The sequence below is a fragment of the Nuphar pumila genome, chromosome 2 (assembly GCF_984573655.1).
Source record: "Nuphar pumila chromosome 2, dmNupPumi1.hap1.1, whole genome shotgun sequence".
NCBI lineage: Eukaryota > Viridiplantae > Streptophyta > Magnoliopsida > Nymphaeales > Nymphaeaceae > Nuphar > Nuphar pumila.
Window position 1 is genome coordinate 142,025,663 of NC_143250.1, and position 25,371 is coordinate 142,051,033.

Genomic DNA, 25,371 nt, shown 5'->3' on the forward strand with positions numbered 1-25,371 from the left:
ATGTGGAAGACTTATTGAGTCTCCGATACAATTATTCTCTAAACTTAAACAACTAAGAAATATAGATAGATGTTCTGGACGATGATGATGCATAATTGATGTTATTTAGTGGTGATGTTTACTTGGATGTATGCAAAGTTAATCAAGGAATAGTTGATGAATGAATTAGATAAATATGTTTATGCGAATTCGTGAAGTATATGCAAATAAGTAGGATTTTTGTAAATATTTTATATATTTTCATGAAATATATGTGAAACAGTCTAATTTTTGCAAAAAATTAGGATTTACATAAACATGCTTATGCGAATTTATTTGAATTATATGTGAAAAAACATAATATATATGATATTGAAAAAATATTAAAAAAAATAAACAAAAAACAAAAGGGAACACTGTTGATTCAACCGTTAAACAAAAGGAAACACTCTTTGATTTTCCGTTAAACAAAATGGAAAATTGTGCTTACCGAAAAAATATGCCATCGATGGTTCAACAGTTATGAAGTGCCGCCTATGAATAACTGCTAGAAATAATGGACGAAAATAATTGTTGAAGGGAAGCAAGTTGAAAACTACTAGTTGGGGATAAAAAGAGCCCTAGATTATACAAAAATAAGCAGGTTGGGGACCACAAAGGGTTTATATATGATTTGAGAAATCTACAAAAAATAAAAAATATTGCACATTTGTCATAAATTCATAAATATTTAAGTATGATATTTATGATTTAGGGAGATTCACAAATAACTTTATGCGAGAACGTGAAGTATATGCGGATAAATAAGATTTTTGCAAATTTAATAGTTTCTGGCGATTCACACATATTTATGCGATTCATGAAGTATATGCAAAAAACTAGGATATTTGCGAGTGGAGGTTCATAAATATATTTATGCAAAATTATGAATTATATGATAATTAGAATGATATTTGTGGTTTAGGTAGTTTTTGTTTCACCGAATTTTCACAAATAAATTTATGCTAGTTCGTGAAGTCCGTATAAGACAACATGCGCTTATGGATTTAAGAAAACATGTGATTCTAGATTTAAGTAAGAGTTTGCATTAGCCAACGTGTGGTACAATTTTATCGCAATAAGCCGTTAATTCACAGTTGCGAAGGGTAAAATGGTCCTAATGATGTTGGATATTTGTGAGTTTGAATATCGAAAGAATATAAAAAATTGTAGGGTTTTTAGGGAATCATGTCAAATTATCCTTACATTGCAATCATTCTCCATTTTTATATCCTAAAATGCACTACTAAAACTTCTTACACATAAACTACATTTTTCTATTTTTGTTTTTAAACTCTAAAATATAGTTTTCAAAATTTAAATATTTCCAGGAGTAGGACTCCAAACGGACCAGATACAATCCAAAACTTGTTAGGTCCAAATCTGAATATGAAACTACATCATAGCTCTGAGTCTAAATGGATCTATCCAATATGATATTGTTGAATCCAGATCCAAAATACATGTGGTAATTAGGGATGTAAACGGTTCGGATTTGGATGGGATGTGGTCAATACTATATTCAACTAATTGGATGTTCTCTAAATAAATGGATTCAAATTCGGATTTGGATGGTAAAAAACTCATACCAAATCCATTTTTTTACATGAAAATGGATTTAGTAGCAAAAAATGAAAACCGTATCCGCATCTTATTATAATCGGATATGATTTTGGATTACCAAATACAACTACATGAAATCAAATTCGTTCAGATATCAGATAAAATCCAATTCATTGACATCGGTAGCGGTAATACTGGATATGGTAGAAACAATAAAAACTAAGCTTTTTTACATGTGAAAAATAAAACCAGATAATATTTTTTATCCGGATCCAATCTCAATCCAAAAAGATCAAATTTAGCAAATCTAAATATGATTTACAGACCACAGTTGGATCTTACATAAGGATACAAATCCGGAATTCATAAATTGTACCCAGATCGGATATCCAATTTACCCGATCCGTTTCCATCCCTACTCCGGACCCCTTTTTAGCGTATTTGAACTCGGGTATGGACCGGACTCTCAAAAGCCGTTTGACAACCTTTCCATCTGAACACATGTTCTTGCCGGCGGCCTTTCTCGTTCCCTCGCTCTTCATTCTTCCAAAATTCACACTCTCCCACTCTTCCTCTCGTTGGCCTAATGAGAGCTTGACCACCTTTCTCTAATGACTTATGTTGTATCCTTCGATCTCCTGAGGCTCCGCACCTCCTCCCCTCCCCCTCTCTCTTTCCTATTCACCACCTTTCGCTCCAAGAAGTCCGTAATCCATGGTGGGTCCAAGGGTTTTGCTTCAAAACTCCGCTGGAGTTCATTGAATTCCCGTAGAAGACTCACAATTGCTGCCTCCCAATCGAGCTCCCCCACCAACGGTAATATTTCCCTTATCTCTTGACAAATTCCGTTGTTTCTCTCTCTCTAAAACGAGTCATGTTCGTAGTTAAGTGGTCGAATTATCAATGCCATCATTGATTTGGTACAACCCTTTTCTTTGTTTTTTCGGAGGTTATTGTCTCATTGGAGAACATGAACGTTGGTGTAGTTGAGTGCGCTGCTTCTGTTTGTTAGAATTACTGAACCAATTTCTTTCTTGCTCTCATTATGCAAAATTGAGCTGATGAATTGGTGCAAAACATGGCATTTTGCCGATAATTTTCGCCCGCGTTTAAGTTCCGAATTGAGACATGCAACTATGGTTGGTCCTGCATGGAATTGGGTGTGACTCAAATAAATTTATGGAGCCTTTAATGTTGCAATTCTCTTAATATTATGCAGTCGTTATTTATAAGTTAGTAATTGAGCTCAGCGTTTAACATGAATTCTAACTTCATTTCCTTTTCTAGATAATGCTTACCATGCTTATATATTTTATACGCAAAGGAAATTACTATTTGGTATATGGCAGTCTTGAATTGGCTTTTTCTTTTTTCAAAGGCGGGAATATGGGACTTGGAGAACTACTATTTAATATTCTTTATTCTATGTGGCATGGATTCTCCATTTTTGCTCACATACTGTATCTCCTTACATGCTAGTCATGCTGGAAAACTTCATAAAAATGGTTATTTCACCATATCTACAGCTGTATCCATGTGACATAGTCTTTATGTTATGTACTAGTTAGATCCATTCATTGTTTATATTTGTGCAGGTTGGTTGAACCAAGATGGAGCAATGGAAGAAAGGTATGATGTGATTGTGGTTGGGGGAGGGCATGCTGGTTGTGAAGCAGCTCTTGCATCGGCTCGTCTTGGTGCCAAGACTCTCTTGCTTACACTCAATCTTGATCGTATTGCATGGCAGGTTTGTTATGCAGTATAGATGTGTGTGGGTGAGTGTGTTGTACATTGTTAATAGTTGCTCAAAGACAATGTTGAGGTTGTGGTGATTTACTTGGCTTGTAGCTTGTTAACCTCAAGATCATACTAACTGGACAATGTGGGTATGAAGTGTTGAGCAGCGAAGTCTTGGAAAACTGGATATGTGGATGCACACATGCACATAAATTCCACAAGAATAACTTTGAAAATTTCATTATTAGAGAAAAAGGTTATACTAGCAATTTGATGCGTAAACAAATTAGTATTTCATGCTTTCCATGGTTCATTCCATAACCTTGATTAATCATTGGTAACTTGTATGGAATATGAATATGTGATTATAAAAGTAAATCACCAAGATGTTTGTCATTCTGGACAGAGAGAAACAAATGGCAGTGAAATATATTCCAATCTCAAAGGGCAAAAGCTCATGGGAATGCCTTAAACATAAAATTATAATCAATTATTATTCTTCTAGAAAATTCTCCTTAAGGATCAATTGTTATTAACTCTACCTTCATAGATCGTGCAGCGTGAATCCAGCATAGATAGTGAAAATGAAGAAGGTATCACTATCAAGTATTATAGTGTTGTGGACTCTTTGCCTGGAAATAAAAGAAAAGCCCTTTGTGACTTATATGACTTTGCGTGCACTTTAGTATGACCAAGGTTTTTAAGGTGCGAGGCATCATGAGGTGTTTTTGGAAAATATAAACTAGTCTTAAGCCTCAATGTATTTTGAATAACATTTAAAGTATTACAAAATTTCTGAAATACTAAAACTATTTCTTATCTATGAAATAAATAGTAACAAATGCAGCTAGTTACAATCATTTTTGTTGTTAATAATGTCCTTTTCTTTTTAAAAAAGAATGTACTACCCCCATCATTTCTTCCTCCCATTAAGCTTCATGCAATAATTTTTATATTTAAATTTGCCCTCTTTTTTCAAAACTTTTGATAGTGCATATTATTTTTAAAGAATGAATTTATAGTCTTTATTAGAATTCCAAGTTATAGTTTAGATAATTTGGAACGTGTGTCAACCGTATCCTTATTCCTTCCCAACGAAGAAAAAGAAAAAGAAAATAACTACTTTACTGTGCTGAGATTTTTCTAGGAACTTAGAGTTAAATTTGAGCAGCAAAGCCTCTTTTTTACTTTCATATTGAATGTTCTTGTAGGTAATAGTTATCTTTGTTTTCTCAGCCTTGTAATCCTGCTGTTGGAGGCTCTGCGAAATCCCAACTGGTTCATGAAGTGGATGCACTTGGTGGAGAAATTGGGAAAATTGCTGATAGGTATCCAAATTCCACTATGAACTATTTTTAGCTTGTGGCATACATTTTTCAACTTTTCTTATGCAGGTATTCAGGGGATCCATGATATAAATTCTCAGATTGCATGCTTCTACTTGCATGATACGGATGTGTTTTCTGCTCATTCTTTCAGCAGTACAAAGCATGATAAATTTCCCTTGAACACGACCTGCCACCCTATGGTTAGCTTAGACTTTACAGATATTTGAATTTTTAACCATATTTTCCAGATTGCAGTTGAAGTGGTTGAACTTAATACACCTTATTTATTAGGAAAGAAAAGGATCATTGTTACAGGGCACTAAATCCTCCATTAGTGTTTGAAAAAGTTCAGACATCACACAAATCAAACTCAAGTGGAGGATACTTGATTTCTCCCCCTCCCTTTGGCCAACTCAATAAGAAATTAACAAAACAAGGGTATCACGAAAGCAGGCAGATGAGACTCGATCAGAAGAAAAACAAACATGCATAATCTAGTTGTAGTACACATAGTTGTCACACCATAATCTTGGCATCCTTAGAATTCTATAATTTTGAATCTTAGCATGAATAAAGTACCTTTATCAATTTTACCTCTTTCGATTCTACTTAAGATGTTGTAATGGGTATTAGCAAGGATTATAAAGTGAAAGATTGAGGTCTTCAAGCTTCATTATAGTGTGTCTAACTTGTGAGAACTGTCTAGAAGATTGCTTGCCAATGGGAACACACTTGAAACTCCTTACTGAATGCTACACTGTAACCCATCATTGTTTCTCTTTTCTCTCTCCTAGTTCTCACCCTCCTTTTTATTTGCCTTCCATAACAGTTAATAGATAATGATCACCCCTGATTGACTGTTATTTGCAGTTAGCAGATAATATTTAGCCTACTATCATGTGAAATGTACTGTTATTTGCTTACCAGACATGCTGTTTTTTGAGAATTTTCAAATAATCTTGTTTCTGGCAAAACATTATCTCATTAATCTGTGATTTACCATGTTCTATTTGGACAAATCATGGTATGTTGCACACAACGGTTCTGTATAAGTATAGTAACTAGGAACGTGAATGCTCACATCTTCATATACAAATGACTGTATATTTTATCAATAGGCTTCAACTTGACGAGAGATGTTATCCTTTTACCTAGTATTTATATTTTTCAAAATTTCTCAATATGATAATTCAGATCCTGCTCTAATTTTGAATATAAAAATAAAATAATCACTATAGTTGCATTCTGGTCAACAATCACTTCTTTCTATATGCAGCTTGGATACAAATTATAACTTTGACATTGATCTTTATAATGTAGGTGTTACTTGCAGAAACGTGTGCTTAATGTTTCAAAAGGACCAGCTGTTCGAGCATTGCACGCACAGATAGATAAGAGGGAATATGCCCTTGAAATGAAGAGGGTTGTTGAGAGGCAAGATGCATCCAAAACTTGTTATATAGATTATTATTTAGGTCCTAGAGAAGAATTTTCAATGCATTATCATGTCTTCCACACAATACCTGTTCTTGAATATGTAGTGAACTGTCCCCAAGGTGCTAATGATGGAAAAAAACCACATTAACATGCACTCTTGCACAAGAAGGGTATTGTCAAACATACTTCGGTGTATCCTTGAGCATTACCCTCTTCTGTTTTCCACATTGAGTTGTACCAGATTGGCTGGAAAATAGTAGGAGCACCACCTATCATTGATGTTGCATGTCTGACACAGGCAATCTGCTACTGGAATGACTCCTCTCAATGGGTTGATCTTAATTATAAGAACTGACTTCAAAATTGAGATGCCTGTCAACATAGGGACTTCTACTGCTATGCATTTGCTTTTATTTTTCCTGAGAATTTGGCTTGCTGATTTTATGTGTCCTGACTTGATCATGTTTTAAGAATTTTCACTCTCGTATTCTCATGATTATGTAATCTTTGTTATTTAGTGTAACAACCTATCTTCATATCCTTGGATCCACATGTTTTACATTTGGTTCTTTACCTTAAAAGAGATTGATGTGACTTGAGGCACTTGTAAGCACTGCAGGAACCATTCTATAATTTATTTGCTCCAATTGACCTTATTGTTTTAGTTTCATATTATTATATTGCTCTTTTTTATCCTCTACATTATAAAATTATCTAAATAAGTCAAAGATTGCCATTACTACAATCAGAAATACTCGATAATGTTTAAGGCAATCCTGTTGGTATATTTTATCTTGGTTTCTGTTTATGTGTGCCAGAACCTTATATGATCAGTGTAACTACCTAAGTCTTTGATATGTATTAAAGAGTTCCAATGGTCAGTGATCTGACGAGTAAATCGATTGCACTTTTATTCTTTATTCTTCTTCTCAGTCTTGCAATTAGTTTTTTTGCCCTTTTGAGCTATGCCTCTGACTAGTGCTGGATTTTCATGTTTTCAGCACTCCAAATCTCTGCATCAGAGAGGCTATGGTTACAGAAGTTCTGGTTGGAAAAAATGACAATGTAGAAGGGGTTCAGACTTTCTTTGGTGTCAACTTTTATGCACCTGCAATTGTACTCACAACAGGCACTTTTATGAGTGGAAAAATTTGGGTTGGAAGAGCATCCATGTCTTCTGGGAGGGCTGGTGAGTCAGCTTCTCAAGGATTGACAGAATGTTTGCAAAATATGGGTTTTGAGACTGGTAGGTTGAAGACTGGAACTCCTCCACGAGTGGACTGTCGAACTGTTGATTTCTCTGGATTGGAATGCCAGAGAGGTGAAGAAGAGGTGATCTTTAGTTTTTCAATGCTAAATATTTTGCTGCTCCGTCTAAATTCTCATACATGTAAAGTTGCAACATTTGATTAATACTTCTATTTTCCTCATGCTTTCCAGAATTCTCATTAGCTATCATGGATAAACTCTTCAAGAGTAAAATGTCATAACATGAACCTGTATTAGGTTCCTCAGGCATTAGGTAATTCCCTTCTGAGTATGTAGCACTGTAGAATTTACTTATTGATTTCATGCAGCTGGATGGGTTAACCTTGTAAAAGTTAAATTTCTTTGTTCCAAACTGGCAAAAGATGCCAAATTGAGGTAAAGATAAGAAAATACCTTGTACATCTAGTTTATATCAATCCCCTTGGCACACAACAGGAGATAAGGCCAAAGATGTACCCCACATGTAAGAAAAAAAAGTAGCTTTTTCTGGATATTGCTTTATCTTTTTTACTTTTTATATGTAAAACTTTTTTTTCCTGATGTTTCATACTGCTGTTTTGAACTTTTGGCAATGTCAGGGTAGACACTGTGTTTATGTGCTGCATAGAATTAAATGATCTTTCCAAGTGCTCTACTTTTCTTGATGTGTTGGTAGCACAAAGAAGATCAGAATAACAGAAGTCAGTCAAATATGGAAGTGGTGTTTAGGTGATAAGCTGAAAAGCTGTTGTGGGAGTCTTTAGTATGAAAACCACTGGACAGACTGTGAAGGAGCAGAAAGGAACTAAGCATAGCAGACTATCATCTGAGATTTGAGTATGGGCTGTCAGACTAGGTATGACAAGTCAACCTGTTTCTGTGACGTATGACTAGGAGATAGTTGATACTACTAGTTGTCTAAAGTTCTACAAGTGTCTGTTTCTGTAATGAGACAAGGTACAATGAAACAATAGTGAAACAAACACAATGCCAACAAAGGTCTTTAATAAACTCACTTAAGGTTTGTCACTAATGGACCAAATACAATCTCAAAAAAGATAAAAATATCAAACAACACAAGAGGCATACAAGCCTATAAGATGGGAAAAGACTCTAGAGAAAACCCTCAAATGCTTCTAAAAGCATTTAGGAATAACAAGGGAGTGAGGCTCTATTTATAGAACCTCACTCCAGCACATGGGAGGCAATCCAGCTCTTTGGACTGCCTTCCAACAGTCATTATTATGACGTTGGACTGCCTCCCAACAATTATATTTTGAATGTTGTGCCCAACAATCATAAATATAACTGTTGTGCCTAACAGTCATAATATGGCTGTTGGGCAGTTTATTTATTACAATACTAAATTACATTTTAGTCCCTAGTAGACTATACTATATGATAAAAAACAAAAATACCTTTATTGGGTATTTGAATACAATTTTATTTTTAACACTCCTCAAAATTATGGAGAAATCACCGAAAGTTTGCTAAGAAGATACAAAAATTGAGGCAGTGGAAGAGCTTTGGTGAAGAAGTCTGCAATCTGAAATTCGGACTAGACATATGGCAATGTAATAGTCCCCTTCAAATATTCTTCGCGAACATAGTGACAATCCATCTCAATGTATTTTGTTCGCTCGTGAAATGTGTGATTGCTGGTTATATAGATGACACTTTTATTAGCACAACATAGCTTTGAAGGTTCTGAGACATCAGTACCCATATCAGAAAGTAGTGCTCTCATCCACACAACTTCAGTGGTTGTAGTAGCCATTGTTCTGTACTCAGCTTTCGTAGAGGATAATGACACTTTCTGTTGTTTTTTGCATCGCCAAGAAATGAGAGAATCACCTAAAAACACACAAAAGACAGTAGTTGAGTGACAGTTATTGGGATCTCCTCCCCAGTTAGAATCAGTGTAAGAAATAAGACTTAAGGATGAGGAAGAGGATAAGAATAGTCCTTTAGATATAATTTTCTTGATGTATCGAACTATTCTTAATACTGCACTTATGTGGACGATTGTGGGCGCATGTTGAAATTGACTTGCAGAATGTACGACATGCGCAATATCTGACCTTGTAATGGACAGGTACATCAACGATCCAATAAGTTGTCGATAAGGGGTTAGATCATCTAATAATACTCCATCTTCAGCTCACATTTTTGCATTTATTACTTCAGGAGTATCAACATATTTCGTGTCAGTGATTCTGAACGCTCCAACAATATTAGCTGCAAACTTGATTTGAGATAAAATGTATCATCTTGGTGAGTAGCTACTTCAATTCCTAAAAAATATATTAAAAAACCATGATCTGTCATATCAAAGGATTTTTTAAACAAAATTTTAATATCTTCAATTTTCTTTTGATCATTCCCTGTGATGATCATATCATCAACATACAAAAGAAGAATGATCAATGAGGTACCTATAGATCTCACAAAAAGAGCAGTATCAATGTAACAAGATTTAAATCCAAGTTTTAATATCGTACCACTGAACCGATCATACCATACTTTAGGGGTTTGTTTAAGCCCGTATATGGCCTTTTGAAGACGAAAGATCATGCCTTTTTCAATAGACAGACCAGGGGGAGGATCCATGTATACTTCTTTATTTAAGTTTTCATTCAAAAATGCATTTTTAACATCTAACTGATATATCGGCCATTTTCGAATGGATGCTATAGCAACCGAAGTTCTAACTGTAGTCATACGAGCTACTGGGGCAAAAGTCTCTTCATAATGTGTACCATATTCTTGAGAATATCCTTTTGCAACAAGTCTTGCTTTGTATCTCTCAAGAGACCCATCACTTTTTGTTTTAATTTTAAACACCCATCTACACCCTATTGTCTTCTTTTCGATGGGAAGATGTTGAATTACCCAAGTGTGAGCCTTGTGTAATGCATCTAATTCAATTTTCATGGCTTCAACCCATTCGTTTATATGTTTGGCCTCGTTATAGTTGGATGGTTCATGATAGGAATGAATGGCTAGAAGACATGCCCTGTAGTTTGGTAAGAAGGATTCATATGAGACAAACCTACTTGGAGGCCTATGTGTTCGTTCTGACCTTCTAACACTAATTTCTTCAGTATTTGTTAGTTGATTATATCTGTCAAGGGCACATGGATGCTCCCCAACATTTCGTCTAGAGTATTGAAGAAGATCTTGAGATGGTTCGCTACTTGAGTCATTAATAGACTCGAAGGTTTCAATATCATTACTAATACCTTTATTGGGTAACAAATCAAATAAGAAAGCATTCTCGGATTCTTCCTTAGGAACTTCAAATCAAATTCGTTGTTATTTTCTAGAAAGGTAACATTTCTAGAAACATAGAGTTTATCATTTGTTTTATCATAACATCAATATCCTTTTTGATTAACAACATAACCAAGAAAGACACATTTTATGACTTTAGGAGAGAGTTTGCTATATTTTTCAAGAAGCACGAAGCATTTACAACCAAATACCCTTAGCCTTTTTAAATCAGGAGAAATTTTAAAGAGTTTTTCAATAGGAAACTTGTTTTCCAAAGTTTGAGAAGGCATTCTATTTATTAGATAGACTGCGGTTAGGGCAACTTCAACCCAAAATTGCTTTGAAATTTCTTTTGAAATAAGTAGGGTTCTAGTAGTTTTAATGATATGGCGATATTGCCTTTCATAAATCCCATTTTGTTGAGGTGTCCTAGGGCATGATTTTTGATGCACAATTTCATGATTTTTTAGATATAATTGAAATTCATTTGAAAGAATCTCTCTCTCAGAGTTGGAGCAGAAGACTTTAATATTTGTTTTAAATTGATTTTTAACTAGATTATGAAAGTTTTTAAAACATGAAAAAACTTCAGATTTGAGTTTTAGAAAGTAAATCCAAGTATGTTTATTAAAATCATCTATAAATGTAACATAGTACGAATAACCATCTTTTGACATAACAGGAGCGGGACCCCACACATCCGAATGCACTAATTAAAAAATTTTAAGTGTCACAGAGGTTCTAGACCCAAAAGGTATCATTTGCATTTTTTCAAGTATACAATCTTCACATACAAAATTTTTATCTTTACAAATTTTTTTCAAAAATGGAAAAAGAGATAATTTGGATATACTTGGGTGTCCTAATCTTTTATGCCAAAGATCTATATTAATGTCTTTGATATGATTACAAAGCGAGTATTTTGGTAAACACAGGAAATCCATGTAGTAAAGGTCTCATCGTCTATGGCCTTGCCCAATCAGCTTCCCTGACTGGAGATCCTGTACTCAACACGCCTTAGATGAGAAGAATACTTTACAACCATAGTCAGCAATTTGAGAGACCGAAAAAAGATTTAAATCCAGTTTGGGAATGACTCACTTTTGGAACAAAGTTCTTTTTTGAAATATCATCAAGGTTTCCTAAGCTTTTGACTTTTAAAGAGGTACCATCGACAATTGACACACATGAGAAATATGATTTAGTGCAATCAGATAATAGAAACTCATTATGAGTCATGTGGAAAGAAGCACCCGAGTCTAGAATCCAAGAGGTCTTACCTGGAGGAGACGAGTAAGAGATGACAACCCCGGATGTAGAAGGTGTAGCCTTGAGAAGTTGTGAGACGACTTCTGCTATTTGAGCAAGATTTAATTTATTGAAGTTTCCCCCTTTTCTTGATTCTTGAGGTTCTTCACTTAAGGCGGCCACCTTTTTAAATTTGAGACATTTCGGTCTTATATGTCCGGGTTCCTTACAATGATGACAAATATTTTTTCCTTTGTATCCTCCTCCATTGTGTCCTTCCCCATTGAACTTCTTCTCAAAGTGAGGTGGTTTATATGTTTTCACAAAATTTTCTGGTCTTGCCATGACAATGACCTCATCATTAGTCTTGTGCATTCTAAATCTTGTCTCTTCTTGACAAATTTGAGCAAGGGCCTCAATTATAGAAGGCGAAGTGGTCCTATGAAGTAAGGAAGATCTTACTTGCTCAAATTTCGGTCGAAGGCCATAAAGAAAGGAGAAAAGATTTTCTTTTTTGATTTGGGTCATTTTCATATCAATAGCCGAACCTTCCCATTTTGGTTTCAACATGTGTAATTCATCCCAAATAGGAGATAAAATACCGTAAAAATCTCTTACACTTTTATCTCCTTGTTTTGAATTACGTACCTTGTCTTGGAGATAATAAAGTCTAGCCATATCCTTTTGGATAAAGGTACTTCTTAGAAAGCTCTATGTGTCACATGCCTTCTTGAATTTGATGATATTGGTGGCGATCTTGAACTCCATGGTATTTATAAACCATGAGAGTATTTGTGCATTGCTTGCCTCCTTATCTTCCGATTTATTTTGGTATTCTTCCAAGGCTTTTTCTTTTTCTTCTTCGGACAAGGCTTTGACTTGATCTCTTTCTCTTCTAGTCAATTTGAGTTGTGGTTCACTAGTAGAACCACTAACAAAACCCCACAATTTTTTTCCTTTGATATGATTCTCCATAGTTGTCGCCCACCTCAAGTAGTTGTTTTCATTGAGTTTGTAGGTGATGACGGTGGTGGACTCTCTTTCTCCCATAATGAATACTTGAGTTTAGAATAGAGATAGAGAATGATCTTCACGAGATTCTCCTTCTTTCAAGAGCTTAGCTCTGATACCATGCAATGAGACAAGGTACAATGAAACAATAGTGAAACAAACACAATGCCGACAAAATAAACTCACTTAAGGTTGGTCACTAATGGACCAAATACAATCTCAAAAGAGATAAAAATATCAAACAACACAAGAGGCATACAAGCCTATAAGATGGAAAAAAAACTCTAGAGAAAACTCTCAAATGCTTCTAAGAGCATTAAGGAAAAAACTCCAGCACATGGGAGGCCTGGACTGCCTTCCAACAGTCATTATTATGACTGTTGTGCCCAACAGTCATAATATGGCTGTTGGGCAGTTTATTTATTACAATGCTAAATTACATTTTAGTCTTTAGTGGACTGTACTATATGATAAAAGACAAAAATACCCTTATCGGGTATTTGAATACAATTTTATTTTTAACACGCTCTTCAGTATGTCGAACCATGCTGATTCGATCATCTCCTGAAATAATCTATGATAAAGTTTTCTCACAGGTGTTAGAAGCTAAAATTATAGTTCATCATTTAACTTGGGATGGGCCATATAACAGAGCACCTTTCTCTCCTGGGCCTCGCCACCTCAACCAGGGTCTCCCCTAGAAATACATAAAAAAAACTTGTTAAAATACTTTAAAAAAGAACAGCATGCCTTTGCATACACAACTCTGCATTTGGGCCACCATCAACTGGCCAAAGGTGGACTTTGGGTAACAATCAGTTTCAAAAAAGGCCAATGCTGTAAATCTCTCTCTCTCTACTTTCAAGATTTAGAACAAGTGATCAAGGTAAATCACAGCCGGACATAGCCTCGTCATGTTAAGAATGTGTATATATATATTCATATGTATATATATCTATATGTAGTCATCTTTTTGTATATTCAAATGTATGTAAGGTATTTCGGTCATTTCACAGTGTAATAGTGGTCAGTCCATTAGGGGCTGACTTTGTCTTCTTTTGTATTTTTTTTTATTTTTGTTTTTATTGAAACATGGGCTTGATGGGACAACTCCAACTAGCTGTTGGAGCTTCTCCCAATGGCCACAAATGTGACCCTTGGGAGCCTGCCCTACAACTAGTTGGGCTGCTCCACTCCTCTTCTCTTGTTGTTATAAATAAGGGTTCTCCCCTTGTATTCTTTAATGCTTTTTTAAGCATTTTAGCAATATACAAGATCCTATATTTCAAGTCGTGTTCTTTGCTTTTTAGTGGCTTATGTGTGCTTGATCCATAAGTGGTCCATTGTGTTTCCATATTGTGTTCTTATTAGCCCATAAGAGGCACTTTATTGTTCTTGTTCTTGTTTCATTACATGGTATCAATGCTTTGGTGCTCTTGGATTGTGAATTTATTTGTGATGACCAAGAAGAAGATTCAAAAGATTAGTAGAGCATCGGTTCGTGGGATCATTGCATTGAGAAACACACCATCAAGCCTCCTCAACAAATTTCTTGCTATATTTTCTCCTTCTCTCTCTCTTTGTTGTAAAAATGGAGGACGAAAGAGAAGTTGTTATCTCCATTCCCGTAAGACTGATTGATTTTAACTATATGATGTAGGCATTTATAGTAAAGAACAAAATATGGAAAAAAGGTCTATGGGGTTTGGTTGATGGCACCAAAAGAGAGCCTAAACTTATGCTCACCAAGATGGAAAATGGAAGGAAGTGACTCTCTAAGAGGAAAATATGTCTAAGGCCGTTATCGAATATGAGAAAAAATTGAAAGAATGGAGGATGAGTCGCTCCAAGATCATTGGGTGGCTCATCAATAGTGTTGACATCAAAAAATGCTTTAGCTTAACAAAATTTGATTTTGCTAGTGATGCGTGAAAATACTTTAAAAACATGTATAGTCTAACAGACATAGCACATATATGTAATATGCAAAACAAGGTAAGAACTATGATCCAAGGAGAGATGAACATTAGGGAATATTATAATGCTCTATCTCTTCTTTGGGATGAATTGGCTCTTTTAGAGCCTAAATGACATTGTCCTTAAGATGTAGAACTCCGTAAAAAATAAATTAAAATAGAGCATTTCTATCAATTTATAAATAGGCTTAGACCCAAATTTGAAGGGATCAAATCGACTCTTCTACATAGTAAAGTACCTACCATAGTAGAAATACTTGAAGAGTTGACTATAGAGGAAAATAGGTTGAAAAAAACCCCTTCCACTAAAGATGAAGAATCTGTGTTTGCCATGTCAAGGCTCGAAAACCACACTAGGGCTTATAAGCCCCTCTCACTTTGAAAGAAATAATGAGAATAGAAGAAATTCCAATGATTATGGAAAGAAGTCCAAATGATGGAAGAAGCCACCATGAATACAATAATGGTAGCAAAATAATATGTCATTTTTGTTATGAATCGGGTCATATCAAGCTTTTTTGCCCTAAAAGGACAGAAGATGAAAAGAAGGTGGCTTCCGTGGAACAATCTATTAAAAGAAATTGTGTAGATGATAAAAGCATTGGTTGATTATCTTTGGCACAACTCATGGAGGCACTACAACCAATGCTCAAGAGCCAAGCTTCCTCTCTCTCAGGCGCGACTGTATTTACATGTATTGATCTTGGTAAGACTTCTTGGATTCTTGATTCCGACACTTCTTTTCATATGATCCCAAACAAATCCACACTATCTGAATGCCATATTAACCCAAATGATTCTTATGTTTCAACTACGGATGAAACTTTTTTAAAAATCAAAAGTTTTGGAATTTTGCAAAAATATAAATCCTTTTTTGTACCCAATGTTAGAATTGTACCAAAATTAAATTTAAACCTCTTATCCATTTCTCAAATTGTGGATCATGGGTGTAAAATATCTTTTTCATCTAATGATTGTTTGATACAGGATCTCCAGTTCGGGAAGCCGATTGGGCGAGTCCATAGAATAGGAGATCTCTATGTTATGGACAATCTTGAGTTATCAAAATATATTTTTTTTTAATTTTGTGAAAAAGAAAAATATAGAAAATTGTCACAAGAGACTAGGACATCCTAGTGTGTCAAAATTACATTTTTTTCCATTTCTTGCAAATTATAAAGGAAAAGATTTAGTTTGTGAAGATTGCATTTTTGGCAAAATGAAATCTCTACCTTTTGGACCTAGTATTTTCATATCAAAACAATCATTTGAGTTAGTGTAGTCAGGACTTTCTGATGAAAATAAGTTAATACTCTAGAGGTCATCAATGCAAAGACGAAGAAAGATGATAAAGAACCTTTGAAGAATCCAACTCCATATAGACAAATGATTGGAGCTTTATCTTATCTCTCTATCACTCTTGGTATTTCTTATGCCATTCATTCTGTTAGCCAATTTCAGCATGCTCCCACTACATATGAGTGCTGTAATGAGGATTATTAGATATATTAAATTTTTTTATTAATCATGGGTTATTTCTTTCATCTTCTTCTCCATTAGAAGTTATTGCATATCTTGATTCTCATTTGGAATGGGATGTTAATGATAGACGCTCAACTACCCATTGTGTTTTTGTAGGCAATTCTCTATTTTTTTAGAGACGCAAGAAGCAACAGAAGGTGTCTCCTTCCACTAAAACAAAGTACTGTGCCATGGCGACAACTACTTCTAAATTAGTATGGTTGAGATAATTGTTAGAAAACTTGGGAGTTCACACTGCAGAACTCTCGAGATTATGTTGTGACAACAAAAACGTAGTATACATTGCAAGCAATCATACATTACATGAATGAACCAAACACATTGAAATGGATTGTTACTATGTTCATGAGAAATTTCTGAAGAAGACCATCACGTTGCCATATATACTATCTAAGTATCAACTGACAAACTTCTTCACTAAAGCACTCTCGTCACCTAGATTTCACTTCCTCCTTGACAAACTCTCGGTTGTTACACCGTGAGTTTGAGGGGAGGTGTTAAGAATGTGTATCTAATATATATATATATATATACAACAACAAACAACAACAACTACGCCTTCATCCCAAAACAATTGGGGTTGGCGATATGAACCAACAAAGAAAATCATTATGGGTCTTCCACATGAATCCTTCTTCTCCATTCATTTCTATCCAATGCCATGTCCTCGGTGAGGTTCAAAGCATTCATATCCTTTCTTATCACCTCCATCCATGTCTTCCTAGGCCTACCCCGACCTCTTTTAACTAATATATTTTCCCATTTCTCCATCCTTCTAACTAGAGCATCATTAGGCCTTCGTCGAATATGTCCAAACCACCGTAAACGATTCTCTCTCATCTTATTTTCAATGGGTGCAACGCCTACCTTCTTACGTATCTCCTCGTTTCGAATCTTATCTTTTATTGTATTTCCACACATCCATCTCAGCATACGCATCTCAGCTACACTCATTTTTTGAATATGATGTCTCTTGGCAGCCCAACATTCCGTACTATATAGTAAAGCGGGCCTAATAGTCGTCCTATAAAACTTTCCTTTCAACCGCAATGGCATTCTACGATCGCACAACACTCAAGTTGCACTCTTCCATTTCATCCACCCAACCTTTATCATATGACTCCATCAATTTCTCCATACTTTTGAATGATAGATCCCAAATATTTGAAAGAATCATCCACCGGTATTTCGTGCTCACCAAGCTTCACTACACTCCCATCACTACTTCGTTGCTTACTAAATCGACATTCCATGTATTCTGTCTTACTCTTACTCAACTTAAAACCTCTTGCTTCCAATATATATATATATATAGTCATCTTTTTGTATATTCAAATATATGTAATTCGGTCATTTCACAATGTAATAGTGGTCAGCCCATTAGGGACTGCCTTTGTCTTCTTTTGTATTTTTTTATTTTTATTTTTATTGAAATATGGGTTTGATGGGACAACTCCAACTAGCTGCTGAAGCTACTCCCAACGGTCACAAGAGTCAACCCAACAGCTAGTTGGGCTGCCCCACTCCTCTTTTGTTGTTATAAATAGGGTTTCTCCCCTCGTATTCTTCAATGCTTTTCTAAGCATTTCAGCAATATACAAGATCCTATATTTAAAGTTGTATTCTTTGCCCTTTAGTGGCTTATGTGTGCTTGATCCATAAGTGATCAATTGTGTTCTTGTTAGCCCATAAGAGGCACTATATTGTTCTTGTTTCATTACACATCAGTTCCTTGTTGATTGCAGCTCTGACACATAACAGTGAAATAATTGGGTTCCTGTTACTTCAACTAAGTCTGCTCTTCTAATTTCTGTCAACAGGTTGGCTGGTTCAGCTTCGATCCTGATGTTCACATAGAAAGAGAACAGATGTGCTGCTATTTGACACGGACTACAGAAAGCACTCACAAACTTATAAGAGAAAATTTGCATCAAACTCCAACTTATGGAGGCTGGGTTGAAGCTAAAGGGCCTAGATATTGCCCTTCCATTGAAGACAAGGTGTGGGTATCATTAAATTCCTTGTAGTTTTTGATGCATTGAGAATTCTTAGGAATTGTTTTGTCAGGCAAGGGAACAGTGACTTAGAGATATGCCTTCTCTAAAACCCTTGAAAACATTATCTAATGGTGAAAATAAGCCTTTTGATTGTATATGTTCGAAATGATCCTAATACAGGAAAGGGTACAGTTCAGAGTAGCTAGATAGCATTTGGGGATGAATCTTGTGTTACACCCCTGGTACAGCTTGCTAAATCATGCAATATTTATAGCACTGTTGCATTACAACCTGAATTGGTTCCAGAGGTGTTTTGCATCAGATTTATTGTTGCAACTTGTCATACGATATGGTTTTATAACCACGGTCATGCCTCATGCCCTTATTCATACCCATGTAACATAGATACATGCATAATTTAAAGTATTTAAACTAATTAATAGGCAAGTTCCTTTAACTTTGTTGCCATAAACACCTAATTGGTCACGTGCTTTAATTAAGAGCAAACAAACCATTGCATTAATGTGGGAAACTAGGGAATGATGATGTTTTTGCACACAGATTAACATAAAAATGCTCATACTGACACTTCTATGCATAAACATCTAAATCCACTGCATTTATAGAGTTGTTTGCTGTGGACATTGAACTAGTTTCTGTAGAAACTGACATTGTTAAAATAAGAGGCCTTATTGGTATCTTCATTCACCTAGGTCACAAAGCTCAAAATTTAACATTTTAACATCCTGCTTTCAAGATTCTTTGGAATATTTCAATACTACAGAAGAGGGATGTTGTGAAATTATGGGCACTAGTAGATGCATGCATTCTAACTTCTCCCACTGGGAGGAGTATTGAAGTGCCAAGTACTTATGAATCTGCAATATCTCACCGATAATTCAGTCACCTTAACAAAGGCGTCCAGGTCTTTAGGTCATGATGAAAGTTCATGTTTTAAGGAAACTACTATTGCAGTTATCTAAAAGGTGCTTAATTTATGATTGAATGAAATTTGTATTTGGCCTCTGGTGTACTCAGTTATGGTGTTAATAGGAACTTTTTTTTTTGCTTTTTCAGATAGTGAGATTCCAAGACAAAGATTCTCATCAAATTTTTCTTGAACCTGAAGGGCGAACTGTACCAGAAATTTATGTCCAGGTACGTAAATTAATAAATCAGTAAGTTAAATTTGTTTAATTTTCCTAGTTTTATGAAAGGTCTGCTACTATGCTATTCTAGAGCATTATCTACTGGTATTGCAATATGATGCTTACATTCGTTCCATCTATTTTTTATATGAACGGCCGCACCTCATGCTTTTTTTTTCATTAAGAGATTGTTCAATACGCCATGAAAGAATATGATAGCATAATGCTGACATCGCCATGTATTCTACTTTTTTCTTCTCCTTTCTTCCTAAAATTATCATATGCTTAACTGGTCTATAGAGCAGTTCTATTTGACTGACAGATCTCATTCCTCTGAGCAGTTGATGATTAGGGATGGCAGTGGACCAGGGGGAAACGGGGCCCTGCCCTGCCTCGCCCTGTTTGGACCGAGGATGGAGGTTAAAATCAAAACCCGTGCGGGGATGGATTTACGCTTTCCCCCGCCCCGCCCTGTCCCCGTCCTTGATCCCCACCTTGCCCTGCCCCGTCCCCAACCCTTCTTTAGAGATGGCAGTGGACCAAGGGGAAACGGGCCCCCGCCCTGCCTTGCCCCGTTTGGACCGGGGATGGAGGTTAAAATCAAAACCCGTGTGGAGATGGAGGGTAGGATTTTGAGATGGGGCGGGGGTGGAGACCTTGTCCCCCGCCCCCGCCCCGGTCCACTGCCATCCCTATTGATGATTTGGGAAATTCCTTAAGACTCTCCTTTGGATAAGACATGCTTTAACCTAGTTGCAAGAAGCTCCTTGAGTATATCCCAGTTGACTATGACTGGACTGCTCTCTCTCTCTCTCTTATATGCACAGACACATCATTCTTCTTCTCCATAATCTTAATCATCATTATCATCTTGTATGAAAATTCTCGAAGGCATGCTTTGACAGTTCAGTTCAGAATGAAAAGAAGGAAAGACCCCTTCTTTCTTCAATAATTAGGCTGTCTAATATATTAGACAATCTTTTGATCAGAACATATGCCATACCATATTATGGGTGCTTTCCTTTTCCTGCTTCCCTGGAGCCCCTAGTAGCATAATTGAAACAGCGATAGGTTCTGCCCTTGTGGGGGTGAGTGACGGAAGTATTGAGAATTCAAAATAAGGATATGGAAAGATGAGCTGGTTATCATCACATGGGTGTCAAATGGAAGTGCAGTGATGCATGCAGCTGAGGCATTCTAATGGACCGAGATATTTGAACCTTGTTGGTACATGACCAGGCTATAGAACAGTAACCTGCTGATGATATAGGATAATATCATTCCCTTGATTTGCAATTTCTAAACAACTTGAATGGTTCAACAAGTCTAATTCTTCGCCACTGCTAGAATTAGCATTGTCTCTAGGTAAGCTCTCCATTGAAGGTACAAAAAAACCCATCAATGGAAGGTTCTTGCATAGGTTGCCTACTGCCACTACCACATCATCATCATCTTCTTCTTCTTTGCCTTTTTTCATTGCCATATCATTGTTACCAGCACCACTATCATTGTGTATTTCTCGCATTATCATTATGAGAATCTCCTAGGCAGACAGAACCACGAGAACAATATGTTAATGATATTAGTAAAAACTCATAACCAGCATGTTGATTTTGTTTGTAATCTTTCTACCTGACTAGACAAAGGTCAAGCATGAAAACGTTCTTCATATGTTTGAGGATGAGAAACTTGAAAGATTTACTGATAACCTTAATCGATTCTTTTGTGAAAGCATTCAGCATTTCTTTTGATTGTAAGTTAGAGAGGCCCTGATTTGGGATGATGATAAAAAAGATAGCAATGGGTGATGCAAAAACCTAATGAAAAGCATGAATTCCTAGATAACCTTGTTAAGACCATGTCAGAATGTGTGTAGATTTTGTCAGTTTTGGGAGATTGTGACAAATGACCCTGAAATACAAATAACTTATGAGAATATGTAAAACAAAAAAAAATGGTGCCCTTACATAAACTAAACTCTAGCTATTTTACTGTAGATCTTATAAAGGTCAAAGTTTTGTTGCATCTTAAACCAGACAAAAGTTACCTGTATCAAGTAAATTAACTTGAGAACTAAATCCACAAATGTTTGATGTTTTGTGCAGGGCTTTTCTACTGGTCTACCAGAGACACTGCAATTAGCTCTACTTAGAACATTGCCTGGACTCCAGAACTGTTCCATGCTCAGGCCTGCTTACGCTGTGGAATATGATTTTTTGCCTGCTTATCAGTGTTCTAGATCTCTGATGACTAAAAGTGTGGAAGGGCTTTTCTTTTCAGGCCAGATAAATGGAACCACAGGCTATGAAGAAGCTGCTGCTCAGGTTTTATTTGTTAGCCATCATTATCTTTTGTATTTCCATTTGTTCAGTGTTCTTGTCTTTAGGTGTTTTTCACATTCATCCATTTTGCCATAAAAAATATAAAAAGCACTCTGCATTGGTAGATTATGTCTTTCTCGATTTTCTGGTACTTGGCTTATATGAATCCCATAATTGATCACAATAGTTGTCCTAGATATGAACAAAATCAATATTTTCTGCTCATTACAGCTTTCATTGCCCAGTAGCATCTCTGACTCAATGCCTTCATTTCTACAGGGCCTCATATCTGGAATCAATGCAGCAAGACATTCCCAGGGGAAGTCACTAATTGTACTTGAGAGAGAAAGCAGTTACATTGGAACATTGATCGATGATCTCATTACAAAAGATCTCCGAGAACCATACCGTATGTTAACAAGGTATCGTGTAGGGACTGATGTATCAATAACATTTCCTACTTTGTGTTTTGTAAGTAAAAAAGGTTCCAAAACCATTTTGAATTTAAACAAGGAAAAAATAAGCTACATTGTGAATAACACTATCTAAGAAATCATCTTAAAAAGTTCATGTGCTGCAAGCAAGTTTTCATGTTGTTACAACGCAAAATAGTAGAGCACCCACATTTTTGGTCTGCATTCATCACTTCATAACATTGCTATGTTTTTGTCATCTTAATGGAACCATTTAAACACTTCTATGAGTCATATGCAGTTCTTCCTTTTAGTTTATGTTTAGTCCTTTTGCTTGATACTTGCCTTCTAGGCAAAAGAAGAAAAAAATATTGCAACCCTTCATCCTAGTAATCATAGTTGCTTTTGTTTCTGCAGCCAAAGTTTAATACTTGATCTAACTGAGCGCTTAGAAAGTTCTACAATCAGTGAATTAGGAGTCAGTGACAGTTTGGTCCACATACAGCATTTTACTGGAGTTGGTATCAGTCATTTAAAAATGTCCACTAATCCTGTCTGACTAGAAATTATTTTGTGTTTACACTCGCTTAGTCCTAGAGTCCATGGATGAACTCCTTGGGGTCTCGGATGACTACCTGAGTCTCTCAAGTCCTGAATCTGTGTGATTCTCATCTTGTACAAAATCAGAGTTGGATTGCACTCTTTGAATTACCTGTCAAAAAATGTTAATGGAAAAGCCTATTTGTTGGCCTAACCTATAAGATGATTGGTTTATCCCAGAGTTTTGCAGTGCTTTATTGCTCTTTAGCCGACAAAATAGCAGTTGATTGAGTCACTGAATGCTTTCTTATTGTGCATGCTCTTCCTCTGTATATGGTTATGCTTCTGGATGTAAGAAGATGGATCTCTGGCTAATGTGTATCTATTTTACTGCAGCCGCTCAGAACATCGACTACTCCTGAGGGCAGATAATGCAGACAGCCGTCTCACGCCTTTGGGTTGGGAAATTGGTCTCATAGATGCCAGAAGATGGAAGATTTACCAAGATAAACAGCAGCGAATTTTGGAGGAAAAAAAACGGATCAAGTCAGTGCGTATTTCAGGTTCTCTCTCTCTCTCTCTCTCTTGTTTGCTCATGCTGTTTCCCATAGATATCCTTCTTGAGGGTTGTAGTTAGAAGCTTTAGTGACAACTGTGGATTGTTCTAAAATTCCTCAACCATGTTGCGCATATGTTGAATTTACACTGAACAGGCAGTGGAGAACTGCCAGCTGACATCAGTCGCTTGTCTGGGCAACTTGTAAAAGATTCTTCCTCCCTTGAGACCCTCTTGAAAAAGCCACATATTCAGTATAAGCTTCTTAACAAGCATGGTTATGGAAATCCACTTCTTTCTAAGGAAGAAAAAGAATGTGTAGAGATAGATATCAAGTATGAGGGATTCATTGTTCGCCAGCAGAGCCAACTTCGACAGGTTAGTGGAGTTTAGTCCTACTTTGTTGCATCTCCCCTTCCCCATCAATTTGGCAGTCTTGTTTTGTGTGATGCACAAACTTTATACATGCAATACTTGCTCAGTTGCTAAAACGATTACCATATCTTTATCAGATAGTGCAACAACACCACAAGTTACTTCCGGAGGACATAGATTACTATGCCTTGACAACTTTATCTTTGGAAGCACGTGAAAAGCTTGCCAAGGTGAGTACTGATAAACTTTTTGATGCAGACAAGCAAAAATTGTCAATGTTTAAGAATTCAGCGAGTCAACTTGGTGACTCGGCTCGACTCAGCCATTTTTGTGGTCAAAAAATTGAATGACAGGTTTTCCACAATACTTGGCGTGTCAGCCGAGTTTTCATATAAGTTGGGTCAACGGATAACCCAGCTGAGTCATATGCATATGCACATTATTTATGTATTTATTTATATATTCTATGAGTTTACAAATGTATATAGTTTGCATAATATATATGAATGTATGCTTATGTAACTGTATATCATATATTTATATATGTAATATGTATCTATTGAATTCAATACATTTAAAGGTTAACATGACCCAGCCGAATTGCGAGTCAGGCACTGCCGAGTCAAATCTCGAGTCACTGAGTTTTAAAACATTGAAAATTATTTTCTACTTGGATATGGAAAATGAAGCTGCATTTACTTGTGCTGCAGAGATAAAATATATTACTTGTCCAAAAGTTCTCACAGTAAAATTTCTGTGTGATGAATTTTATTTTGACAACATTAGAAAAAATTATTATGCTAACAAGATCCTCACTCGATATAAGTGGATATACTTACGGTTGGTGGTGAACAACTTAATGATTTAAAGCCTAACCCTCTTATTAAGAATTTGGGTGTTCATAAGGAAATTCAGTTCCACACAATTATATAATGGGAACACCCTCTCCCCCAAAACATACAACACACACACAGTTACACAAACGATGCACTTCTCACCTTCGAAGAGGACTAAGAAATACAGTTCTTCTGCCTTCCTGGCCATTTGCTTCAAAAGAAACCAGAAAAAGGAAAATGTAAGGACACAATTGTAATTTCATGATTACCTCTAGTGCGTAGTTTAAACTAAATTTGAGGCTTCAATTAAATATTGATGCCTGCTCATGCCAGCCTAACACAATAGGTAACTAAATATTGATTCCTAATCACTCCATGCATGGGGAGAGGCTCACATTCTTAATTGTGTGGATTCATCAGTGCTTTTATTCTTCGTGCAGGTCCGACCACAGACAATTGGTCAAGCAACCAGAGTGGGCGGTGTGAGCCCTGCTGACATTTATGCTCTTTTCATCTGGCTTGAGAGCAACAAAAGGAAAGCACAGGAAAGAAGAAGACTAGAGATACTAGCCTCTGTCGTGGCAGTAGCTGACCAGCCAGATCCTCCTCTCGCTACAGATCCTTGAAGACAGACTCCTGATCAGTTGTCTCACATAAGAGTTGTTTTCCTTCATGGTGATTTCATAAAGATAACACCTGAGATTCTGCTAGTGCGGCTGCTAGGGATGCCATGGTGCTGCCGTTGGAGTTCCGTAACACTTGTAAATTTTATCGGCTAAATAGACTTGAATTTCATGGTCAAAA

General features: G+C 36.1%; 1 protein-coding gene across 1 annotated transcript; it reads left to right on the forward strand.

The window, feature by feature from the left end:
- Positions 1-2,075: 2,075 nt before the first annotated feature.
- On the forward strand, positions 2,076-25,371 carry LOC149847387 (uncharacterized). The gene is made up of 13 exons (XM_089996989.1): positions 2,076-2,397; positions 3,177-3,328; positions 4,555-4,646; positions 5,967-6,080; positions 7,085-7,415; positions 18,202-18,381; positions 19,456-19,536; positions 21,632-21,850; positions 22,127-22,269; positions 23,197-23,363; positions 23,514-23,734; positions 23,869-23,961; positions 25,008-25,371. The coding sequence occupies exons 1-13, from the start codon at positions 2,193-2,195 to the stop codon at positions 25,191-25,193; spliced, it is 2,184 nt and encodes a 727-aa protein (XP_089853115.1). The 5' UTR covers positions 2,076-2,192; the 3' UTR covers positions 25,194-25,371.